Consider the following 12,618-nt stretch of genomic DNA (forward strand, 5'->3'; position numbering starts at 1 on the left):
AGCTGTACAGAAGAAACAGCTGCATCTACAGCCATGGTGGTCAAAGCATCAGCGGCTTCTTTTGGAATGCAATTACATTTGCAAACTTTTTATTATTATTATTTTGTGTGTGTGCTTTAGGGAAAGAAAAATGCACAAAAATTGTAATTTCTACTTACTCATTGACCACATAAAAAATATATATTTTATGAAACTGTATATTTTTCAATTTTATATGTTGTATTTTAAAATGAAGCTCAAATAAGTACTTCTGTTACTGCTTTCTGATGAGAACATCCTTAATAAAAGAGAACCATCAAATCTAGCAGGACTTGGGTGTAAAACAGCTTTTATTTTGAAGGGGCTCGGTGGATGTTGGACATGCATTGACGTGCATTTGGCTCTAACTAGACGGAGACAGAAAGAGAGAGAGAGAGAGAGAGAGAGAGAGAGAGAGAGCAGAGGGTTTGATCGGCGCTCTGACTCTGTTGTGCAGACGGAATACTGAGGCTCCTGCGTTGGAAGGGAAACCTCTTCATTCGGCTCCAAAGAGGATTTTAAATGAAGGTTTCGGGTTTGCTGCTGAGGATCGCGGATCTTTGTTCCGTTTATCTCCCCCGCCGCGGGATGAGAAGCTGAGGGACGGGGACAGGAGCACCGCGGGGAGACGCTGCGTTCAGCTCGGCAACAAAGAAGCGCTCAGGGAAGCTGCTGAGGCTGAGGGAACGTCAAGTTATTCCCAACAAACAGAAAGTCGTGCCGCGGATCCTTCTTCGCAATGCTGCTCCACGGACTGCTCCGCACGGCGGTCTCTCTGCTGCCCTTCATCCTGCCCGCCTCCTTCAGGGTCAACGCTCAGTACGGAGACCGAGGAATGTCTATCCCGGAACACGGATTCTGCCAGCCGATCTCCATCCCGCTGTGCACAGACATAGCCTACAACGAGACCATCATGCCGAACCTGCTGGGCCACACGAACCAGGAAGATGCGGGACTGGAGGTCCACCAGTTCTACCCCCTGGTGAAAGTGCAGTGCTCCCCGGATTTAAAGTTCTTCCTCTGCTCCATGTACGCACCCGTGTGCACGGTGCTGGAGCAGGCGCTGCCCCCGTGCCGCTCTCTGTGTGAGCGCGCGCGGCAGGGCTGCGAGGCGCTCATGAACAAGTTCGGCTTCCAGTGGCCCGACAGCCTCGCGTGCGAGAAGTTCCCGGTGCACGGCGCGGGCGAGCTGTGCGTGGGCCAGAACATGTCGGACCGCGCGGAGCCGGAGGGGCCCGGGCACTACCCCACCGCGCGCTCCCCGCCCGAGCCCACGCACGGTCAGTTCAGGTGCCCTGGGCCCCTCGTAGTCCCCCCCTACCTGAACTACCGCTTCCTGGGGCAGGAGAACTGCGGCGCCCCGTGCGAGCTGAAGAAGTCTCATGGGATTATGTACTTCAGCGAGGAGGAGCTGAAATTTGCTCGAATTTGGATCGGAATCTGGTCGATCCTGTGCTGCGCCTCCACTCTTTTCACGGTGCTGACCTACCTGGTGGATATGAAGCGCTTCAGCTACCCAGAGCGGCCCATAGTCTTCCTCTCTGGCTGCTACACCATGGTGTCCATCGCCTATATTGCTGGATTCCTACTGGAAGACAAGGTGGTTTGCAATGATCGCTTTGAGAAAGAGATGAGGACTGTGGTGCAGGGCACCAAGAAGGAGGGCTGCACCATCCTCTTCATGATGCTCTACTTCTTCAGCATGGCCAGCTCCATCTGGTGGGTCATCCTGGCCCTCACCTGGTTCCTGGCGGCCGGGATGAAGTGGGGCCACGAAGCTATCGAGGCTAACTCCCAGTACTTCCACCTTGCAGCCTGGGCCGTTCCCGCCATAAAGACCATCACCATCCTGGCAGTTGGCCAGGTGGACGGAGATGTACTGAGCGGGGTCTGTTTCGTGGGCATCAACAGCGTGGACGCCCTGCGAGGCTTCGTCCTGGCGCCTCTCTTCGTCTATCTCTTCATCGGGACTTCCTTCCTCCTGGCCGGATTCGTGTCCCTCTTCCGCATCCGGACTATCATGAAACACGACGGCACCAAGACAGAGAAGCTGGAGAAGCTGATGGTGCGGATAGGGATCTTCAGCGTGCTCTACACCGTGCCGGCCACCATCGTCATCGCCTGCTACTTCTACGAGCAGGCCTTCCGCGAGCAGTGGGAGAGGACGTGGGTCAGCCAGTCATGTCAGACGTACGCCGTGCCGTGCCCCATCCAGAACCACCCCAACATGAGCCCGGACTTCACCGTCTTCATGATCAAGTATCTCATGACTCTCATAGTGGGAATCACTTCCGGCTTCTGGATCTGGTCTGGGAAGACCCTGAACTCATGGCGGAGGTTTTACACGAGACTGGCCAACAGCAAGCAGGGCGAAACCACAGTGTGACGGGCTTTTCACAAACTCTCTCCTGTTTTTTGGACCCGCCAAAGACCTTCGCTCTGTTTTATTGTACATACACATTTGTGAGATTTTTTTAAAAGTATATATTTGTATTTAAAGGCTGAAAAAAATAGTCCATCTTTTTTTCATCTTTGGATATGTTGGAGAAACATCACAAAAAGCCAGCTAACCGTAGCGAATCCTGGTGTCTGTCTCATGACCCGATTTACTGTGGACACCCATGGGAGTACTTCACACAGAGTGTTTGTGTCTGTAGGTCGGTGGAGTACTTGTGAACGAGTGCAGGGTCTATTCTAAGAAGAGTCCCGTGAAACCCAAGTGCTTCCTCGTGGCCTCCTCTTATCCTGATTAACCAGCTGCACTTTGTGTCTGAGGAAGCAGCTTATGCTTTCTGAGGCCTCGCGTTGGCCGCCTGGAACAAGAAACGCGGTGCGGTGTATGACTCCTATTTTTTTATCAGGAGTCACTGAGACAGATGGTTATGGACAGTGTATTTTATGGGCCCTTGCAGATGTAACATTCCTCTGTTAAAGTAAGTAAAAAAAAAAAAAAAGAAGAAGTTCTTATTGCCGTGCAAATGGAAAATAAGGTTTCTCCTGCAGAGCTCCGGCTCTGAATCAAGACGGTTTTCACTCTGTCATTTCTTTTTTTTTTCTTTTTTTTCTTTTTTTTTTTGCATATATGGGAATCCTTAGTGCCAAATGCCTTCCTCCACAGAGATACAGCAAACCTGAGCAAAATAATCTTCAGAGCACATTCAAATAAAACAAGGGGATTTGGGATTGGAAATAGTTTCGGACACATTTAGCCACATATTTAGGAGATTTAAGGTAAAAATAGAATAATTTTAAATTTTGCTTTTTAGACACCTTGGGATTTTAGATGTCACTACAAGGAACTTATAAAAAATGTTAAAGAATTAAAATCATGTGACTCGTAGGCAAATTTTGGCCATTGATAAATTGCCCTAGAAATTATTATGATAAACAATAATGTTGTTTTGAGACCATTTTCAAGTAATAGAATGATAATGGCAAAAATAATGCAAGGTTGCCCTCTCAAAGATCAATAAACTTTAATTTAGTAAAGAACACTAATACTGGAACTGGAAGATATTTGAAATATTCTCCCCCAAAAGCCTCCAACCAAAACCAAGAAACAAAATGGAAATAAAAACCACCCACCACCGAGACCATGAATGAAACGGATTATGAGGAGAATTGCTCTGTAAAAAACATTAATTATCAGAATGGAAATTATCCAGCTGATTTTAATTGATCATGTGGTCAACTGATTTATTGCTTACTGTGAGAGGCTAGTAACTGATCAATTTAATAAGCTGCTGGTCAAAAACTTCATCTTTTGCAACCTTTGTTGTGGAACTTTTTCAACTGGTGATAAATCGGGCCGGCAAAGGAAATGTGGTGGAGCGGTTCTAATTAAAACGATCTGCAAAAAGTTATTTAGTTTTGGTCAGGAGTCATGATGTGACCCATTTTATTGAGTCAACTGACTCAAATGGGGTTAGCAACCAAAATAAATGGGAATACAGAAATACAGAGCTGGAAGCGATTAATAGGATTAATCAGGTTAATGACGATGAATCGACTATTGAAATAGTGATCAACTAATTTAGTAATCAATTAATCGTTCAAGTAGAGTGTACAGACTCATAGACCATTTCCTAAATGAATAACATATTCAGAGCAGTAAACAGCACAAAATAATCTATATTGGATTTCAGATAAAAACCATTTCTGTCTCAGTATGTTTGACACAGAACTCAAGTTGCAGTTTCAGGTTAAAAAACAAAGAAAAAACATTTTCAACCAACTCTTGCTGTCCAATTATTAATCTTAATAAATAACACCAGATCGGCCCTGCGCTGTATGGATGTTCAGTCCAGCTGAAAGGCCTGAACTTTCCACTTGTTGATGTTTGAAATTCATCCTTTGCTCCAAATGATCAAGTATTCACTAAAGGAATGCTGTTATTGCATTTTATGCAGTAAGTGTTTATTTTCTTATTTCTAAAATTTATAATTGAATTAAAAAGATAAAATCTGCAGAATGGGCCCGTTTTCATCTGATTAATCGATTATTTGGCTGAATAATCGATAGAATATTCAATTACTAAAATAACTGTTAGTTACAACCCTAAAGTAAAGATTTCAGAGGAGGATATTCGATTCAACAAAGGTACATGTGTGATTTGAGAGTTTTTTGACCATATATCACCATAACAGTTAACCTGTAAAACAGTTATCAAGTACAAAATGGCGTTAATAAGTGATTGTGTTGGTCCAAAATAAGGGTTGAAACTGGTGATGGTGTGAAATGACCCAAGTTAATTAATAATTTAATATAATAAAACCTGATCATTCACAGATTCACATCTATTCCTCCACAGCTCAGAATTAGAGTATTAATATATTTTGATGAAATTAAATGAAGAAGCAGCAGATGCTTTAAATTTCTCTGCAAAACTCATTTAAAGAGTAAAAGTAGCTGGTTTTACTCACAGGTGAGAAATGATCAAATATCTGTCAAACTTTGGAGATTTTTGACAGTTGTACAAATAATTAACAGAACATCTAAAGAAAAATAATATGGAGTGGTTTCATAATAACTATTTTTAGAGCAAAAAAAAAAAAAGTAAACCATGAATTTTTTGGATCTTACAGCTTTTATTGCAGTCTTTCTGGGTCTTTATTTGACATAAAAACAAATGTAGCTAAAAATGATAGAAAAATGTTAGATGTGCTAGATGCAATTTTAATTTGTAAGGAGGTAAATCCAAGCAGAATTATTGATGCAGCTGGCCTTGCAGGATGTAATCTGCATTATTTTATGGGTAACGAAGCTCTGAGAACGTTCTGGGTCAAAGTGAAAGGCTGTGGGCGCCACATGATGATGCATTAGAGGGACATAAACACCAGGACTCTTCATTTTTATCCACCATGGAAAATAATATTCTGACAGTTTATTGAGATGTGTGTTGTCCATAGGATAGTGGGTCTCTGAGGGTAAACAGGATGCTGTAATGGAGGGATCAGGGTGGGGCTGGGGGTGGAGGTGAGGGTGGGGGAGATCCATGAATATGTAACCTTGTTTTTTACTTGGAAGCTGAATGTTTGAGTTGGTGTTCAAAGGTCCGTCGGTGAGGTGCAGATTGTGGAGAACATGGCTGCAATGCAGGACTGAAACGCAGCCAGCAGCTTGCATGTCTTCCACTGTAGAAAGGAAGCGTTGTGTTGAAATGCAGAGTGGTCACTCACACACACACATACACACACATGCACGCACGCACACGCACAAACATGTTTGTCTGGCTATCTTTGTGGGGACTTTCCATTGACTTCCATTCATTTCTACAGCCTAAACCTTACCTTTACCCTTTTCCTAACCCTAACCATCACATGCCTAACCCTAACCCTAACCAAAACTCAATTCATACCTTAGCCCTAAATCTGACCACTGACCCAAAAACAGGGTTTCCCCTCGTGGGGGCCAGGCTCCGGTCCCCACAACGTAGTATATGTCAGGAAAATCATCCCCACAAGGTATTACAAACAAACGCACACACACACAGACTGCGTATCCTTGTCAGATTCTCTTCCACACGGTGCTTCCGATTCCTAAGAACTCTTTTTTTGTCTTGACGTATCTACAGTTGTCATGGCTTTGAAGTAATTTTCATTACCTTTGCTATGAAGAGAACATTTTATATTTATAGAAAAAAAATCTTATATAAGCACACACTACATTGATTTCTTTATAAATAAAAAACAAACTCACCAGTTCAACTTTTGAGCTATTTGTCTAATGTCTTTTCTTCTGTCAGACAAGTACAGCAATCGGCCTTATATGTCTGTTATGCTCTGAAGATTCCTTCAGATGAAGCTAATATGTGGCTTGGACGAGCTGATTTCAGTGAGCATTCTTGGTATTCTCTCTCTGAGCAGCTGCAGAGGAACGGCGAGGAAAAGGAAATTCTTTACATGAAAGATGTGCTGCTGAACTTTCAACTATGCAGACAGTAAAGATTGGAATTTATTATTTTTTAAGGGGGGCTTGCTTTTTAACCCAAATTCCTTTTTGTTTCCAGAAGTTGGTTTGAGAGGAAATCAAGTGAAAAACACGCTCCATTTCATGCAGCGAAACAGCCTGGCTTAGAGTTACACAGATAGTACGACGGTGTAGACATTGTTCTATCTACGTTGTCATACAATCTGTGTAACAGACTGTATGACAGCATAAGCTCACCTATCAACAATCTTTGCTGCTTCAAACACCACCAGGCTGAGCCTTATCGTAAAGGTGATTAATTGGTTCCTATAGAAGGAGTTTAGTGTTTGACAGGAAACCTAACAACCTTTAAACTTTTCCTAGATCTACATTCGGTCAGTGTAGGGGCTCTGCAGCTGCAGTGGCTCTCTGTGACCTAATTCTAACAACTTTGGATTAAAAATGAACATGAACAAATGTTTTCAAATGCAGACACTGTAACATTCATGTTTTAGCAGTTTATCTATTTAGAAAGAATGGAATTTTGACAAATAATATTTTTAGGTCTATTTTTCTTATCATTAGTGTTAGACTGTGCTTTTTTTACATAATTTTTTGTAAACATCAACATTACAAAGGTATCAAAGTGTTTCAAAGTTTTAAGTTGTCCTTTTTGAAAATGTCTTTTTTTTTTAAAGACAACTTTCAAAAAACTCATTGTGAGTACATTGAGCAGTACTCGCTGCTCAATGTACCAATGGTGGATCAGCTGACGCTTAGCAAAGAGGAAGTGAGAGGGGATGACCACAAGACTGATTGACAGCAGTAAGCCCCTCCTCCTGGCTCTAATTGGTTGTTTTGGACTTAGTGGTGTATTTCTGCAGTTAATACTGAGAGCACTGGGAGAAGGCAGAGGAGTTAGATTTTTTTCATAGATTATCGGTCTAATAAAAATTATAATTTTAATAAATATGTAAAAAGCTTTTTTTTTTAACTAAAAGTTACATACTGCAGCTTTAACACACATCACTTAAACACTGAGGCAGCTACTAATCGAATGTAACCGGCTTATAAAGTTTGTTTCTATTTCAATTGAAATAGCAAATTTTAAGGAGCCATAGGAGTTCACTTTGTTGGTTTCTTGACCTTAAACCACTTAAAGCTGCAGTATGTAACCCTGATACAGAATATGGTTTTTATGTATTTGTTAAAACTGTACCATGTTGTGACAGAACAACATGAAACAAGTAATCTCTGAAAAGATCAATTTCCTCCTCCCCTCTGAACTGCTGCAGTCTGAAGAAATGCATTTCTTTGGCAAGAAATTTAAAATCTCTTTAAATGTATATGACTGAAAAGAAAACATTTTGTTGCAATTACCACATTGCTTTTCCATATATCAACCAGACTTAACATTTAGAGATTCACCAGCTCTGATCACTCAGCTGTTATCCAAAATTTTATCGTCACCGTGTTCCAGAAGACACAGAAACTTATGACTGTAAATTAAAGCTGTGGTTGACAGAAACAAAAGGAATACCCAACAACTCAGAAACTTTCAGATTAATCTCAGAAATTATTTTCCTGACTTTGAAAAGTCTAAAATTTGCAAGAAAAAAAGTCATCGCACATCTTTGACTTGGAACTAAGAAGCTTCCACGTGTTTTCAAGAATTTCTTTGTTTTTCGGCAAAAACGTACTCCTGTTTTTTTTTTTCGTCTACAATGGTCCTAATACGCCATTGGAGGGATGTCCTTTGTGTGTAACTTATGTCAATAAATTAAAGATGAACAACAAAGGTGATACACCTTATGCCTCCCAAAGCTCTGGAATGTGACTTGCTCCAGAGAAGACCTTATGTGTTGCCACAGTAGAGCCTCAGGGTTAAAAACAGCCTCCAGCCTGCTAAAGCCGCCATGTTGAGGCGTCAGCTGCCACAGCCATTGTTCCTGCTCTCTTCAACTGTTTCACAGCTTTTACATCACCACTACCCCAACAACTCCTGACATGGACTGTCACAAACATAGACATCTGACAACTGTGAAGACTGACCTTGGGGGGTGGGATGTGGAACATATGTTTCACACAACAACACTGACTGAGTCAGTTGCTTTGTAAATAGAAATGTGAGGCTAACATGTGGCCATCTGGAACAGACTGTTTCTCTGTGATTGTGACAGCAGCACAGTATAGTTGTTAAACGTTGAACCCTGAAGCAGATCAACACTCCTGTGCTCATCGCAGCAGAATCCTTACATCTGGTTCTACTCTTTGATCGGAATATGGTCACAACATGTTCTGTTGTTTTACAAATGTCCTGCTTTATATGCAGCTGAAAAAATATGTCTGTCTTCTGTGTAGAAAACTTCACAATCTGACAAAAGGAAGTGAGAGATTTAACTTATTTTCAAGAACTTTTTCAAGATCAAATAAAATGTCTGATTTTTTATATTAAAAGACTCTTTTTACACACATTGCATTTACCATTATAGAAGTATAATTGGAACATTGGTAAGATAATGATCTTAAACCTTATTTTGATTTAGTATGTCTCCACACATGGTAGAAAACATGCTAGTCTTCACATGCTTGTCTGATAGTCTAGTAGACTATCAATCAATCAATCAATCAAGTTTATTTGTATAGCACATTTCAGCAACAAGGCAGTTCAAAGTGTTTTACAGTACATCATAAAAATATAAAATCATATAGCACACAATCAGCAAATGAAGCATTATATTTGGACAGGTGCCATCTTTACTCATTAGAATGTTGATTAATGTTTCACTGTTTGTTTCAAAACTCAGCAGGTGGGTTTTTAGTCTATATTTAAAGGAACTCGGTGTAGACTCGGTTCGACTATGGACCAACATTTGTTATATTTTCAGCTGATGTGGTTCTCTTTCACACTGCACTGTGTGTAATGAACCAAACCTTTTGAAAAACCTGTTTCCCCCTTACCTGTAGGGGCGCTGCACCAAGAACCATTTAGGGAATTGACTGCGCTGCAGTCCACTTCCTGCTTTTGGAGCGGTCTCCAGTCTACTTGGCATTCACATGTGCATTCTAACCGTACCTGAGTCCACTTGGTAGGTTGGTAGGTGAACCAGAGTTCACTTTCTTGGTCCACATCAGAGCTCGATTGTCCATTCACACCTCCACACATGGCTTTGTAGACAAACAAACTGGAGTTGAATTAAAACAGACTTAATGGAGCTGGTGGGAATTCTCCCTTATTCTACTCTAACATAACATGGGAGCTAGCTGACACAAACAGTTCAGTAGTAACAGTGAAACCACATCATATCCCCCAATATTGGAAAAGTCTAGACTGAAAAAAAAAACTCGTATCTAAGCAACAATTGAATTTTAGTTTTTTTGTTTTGTTTTCCTCAATAGGTTGCTTACTTAGAAAAACATGTTTGATGTGCATTATTAGTCATTTTTGGTCCTGTGGCTTGAATCTGGTTTAAAAAAGTTTTAAAACACATTTTACGTTACATTTCACTGTAACTTTGCTGACCCCCCCAAAATTGGTCTTAAGAAATTTTCCTGTTTAACCCCGTCCCGTCCCCCCCGTAGATGGGATCTACACCCTTGTTCTCAGAGTGCCTTCACCATGACTGTCAGGAGACATTTAAGTTATTATAATGAAAATGGGTAACACTTTATTTGACGGGGGTTGAATAAGACTGTCATGACGCTGTCATAAACATGACATAACACCTGTCATGAACATCAATAAGTCTTTATGAATAGTTATGACTGTTGTCATAAAGCGTCATTCGGTAAATTATGACACTTTTAATACAAGGTTGACATTATTCAAAATGTCTTTGTTATGACAACTTGACATTAACCAAGAAATCATTACTGATATAAATTTGTTATAAAAGTATTACTGACTGCACTNAAAAAAAATAAATAAATAATTGAAGAAACATTAGCACTTAAATAATATCAATATGAAAAGGCAAAAGAAACAAAGAACGAACTAAATCTGTCATTCATCTCAGAAAAAAATAATTTTTAGGTCCCCCCCTACCATTATTAGAACAATGGTTCAGTCCAAAGTGTAGAGGAGCAACAGCTGCGCTACTGAACGGCACAGGCTCCTCAGAGCCGCTGACTGTGGAGCTAACTGTTAGCTGTGGCTCTGCATCACAAAAATAAAACCCTCCAGTAAGTAAATACTTAAAACAAAAGACATGTAAACATTTTATTTACCTTCACTGCTCAATAAGAAGAAACACATCAACAATAAAGTTACTGTAGTTCGTTAATTTCTTACTTTGGCTGAACCATGATGAACTACCTCATTAGCAAAACTGCTACACTGCTTTCATAGACTTAAGCTTTTTTGTCAAAGGTAGCAATCATCTGATTCATATTTAGCTCTTTAACTTTTAGTTAATTAGAAGAGTTTGAAACGGGAGGAGGGGCTGAGCAAGTGGACCAGCTCTGCGTGGGAGCCAAGAACAGAGAACAGATAGAAAAAGAAAGAAAGTGATGCCTTCATTTCTCATTGTCTTCAATAAAGGTTTAAAACCACAAAATAAAATCTGAATATTTTTCTATATAAACCCTGGTGCTCAAAGTGTTAAGTGTTATGTTTAAGTTATGATACTTCCCAGATATTAATTTCTATCTACTTATTTGTTCTCAGTCATCCAGGACATGCCAAAATTAAAAAAAACTTAACAAGTTATAATTTAAACAGCCAATAAATTGAATTGGGAGCCATTTCAATAAATCAATGCTTATGGGGAATTTTAATCGTTACTCATTAAAGCTTTTTTATTTAGAACCTTAAATTTTTGTAAAGGTGTAGCAGCAGAGATTAGATCAGTCAGACTGAAAAAAAAACTCGTTTCTAAGCAACAATTGAATTTTAGTTTTTTTTTGTTTGTTTGTTTTCCTCAATAGGTTGCTTACTTAGAAAAACGTGTTTGATGTGCATTACTAGTCATTTTTGGTCCTGCGGCTTGAATGTGGTAGTTTTAAACCACATTTTACGTTACATTTCACTGTAACTTTGCTGACCCCTCCAAAATTGGTCTTAAGAAATTTTCCTCTTTAACCCCATCCTGTCCCCCCCGTAGATGGGATCTACACCCTTGTTCTCAGAGTGCCTTCACCATGACTGTCAGGAGACATTTAAGTTATTATAATGAGAATGTTGTGGTTCTGGCCTGTCTGCCTGCTCTGTTTCCCTCCTCTGCCCTCACCGCTGCAATCAGCTCCTCTGGACCACCTGCACACAACCACACTGCAGTGCAATCAGGCTTATTCCATTCACCTGCTCACCAACTGTTATATTCAGCCTCAGACTGGCAGACAGTGCCAGATTTTTGAAAGCCCTTGGGTGTGAGTAGATATCCAGCGTTACCTCTTTTTGCCTGACCACAATCTTGACCATGTTTTGCCTTTTGGATCTCCCTGCTTTGCCTGGCCTATGTCGGATACTCTACTCATTTCTGTTCCCTGGACATGACCATGTTCCAACCTCTTGACTTTCACCTTCTGCCTCGCCCCTTGGAATTGTCTGCTAGGATTGCCTTCAAGAGCCTGACCTGTTTCTGTGCCCAGACCTTGGACTCCAGCCTGACCCCCCAGATAAACTTATCTGTCTCTTTAGTTCTGACCCTGCCTCAGCCTGTCAACATCTGAGCTCAGTTTTCTCCTGAATTTTTCCCCCCAGCTGTGATGACCAACCCCTGGAGGTGGTTGGTCAAAACAGCTTCCCTGAGGAACCAAGGACCTACCTCAGCTTCCTTTAAACTTCCTGAGAAGGTTAGTGGCTTTCTTATTTGAACATTTGACACTAAGTTACTAGCCACTATCCTGTTTCTCCATTCTCAGTGGTTCCTGGTCCCTCTGGTCATCCAATATACCCCATTCTAAATAAACCATTCATTTCTTCAAACTGTGTGCTGGCTGAAATTTTGGGTCTTCTGTTGTGAGCATTACAGAGAACAATAAATCAGGAGCTTATTTTCTTGGCTCATCACAGCAGAATGGTGCAGCGCCCATGTTACTGGTGAACTCCCAATCCAGCTGTTTGTCCCCATTCTACCCTAAAATCAGTTGTGAACAAGACACTTGAACTCATCACCTTGAGGGACTGATGCCCAACCAAGATGGAGCAATCCATGTTTTATTCCATCAGGAACCACAGCCTTGTATTTACAG

At 41.0% G+C, this 12,618-nt stretch overlaps 1 protein-coding gene across 1 annotated transcript; it reads left to right on the top strand.

Moving 5' to 3' along the window:
* The first annotated feature begins 390 nt into the window (after positions 1-390).
* On the top strand, positions 391-2,972 carry fzd1 (frizzled class receptor 1). Its single transcript, XM_007550416.2, has one exon. The coding sequence runs from the start codon at positions 758-760 to the stop codon at positions 2,402-2,404; it is 1,647 nt and encodes a 548-aa protein (XP_007550478.1). The 5' UTR covers positions 391-757; the 3' UTR covers positions 2,405-2,972.
* Positions 2,973-12,618: the final 9,646 nt, after the last annotated feature.

This window comes from Poecilia formosa, unplaced genomic scaffold, assembly GCF_000485575.1.
Source record: "Poecilia formosa unplaced genomic scaffold, Poecilia_formosa-5.1.2 Scaffold36, whole genome shotgun sequence".
NCBI classification, from domain to species: domain Eukaryota; kingdom Metazoa; phylum Chordata; class Actinopteri; order Cyprinodontiformes; family Poeciliidae; genus Poecilia; species Poecilia formosa.

Excerpts from the sequence above, each read along its gene's own strand:
- fzd1 (XM_007550416.2), top strand. The coding sequence starts at position 758 with ATGCTGCTCCACGGACTGCTCCGCACGGCGGTCTCTCTGCTGCCCTTC.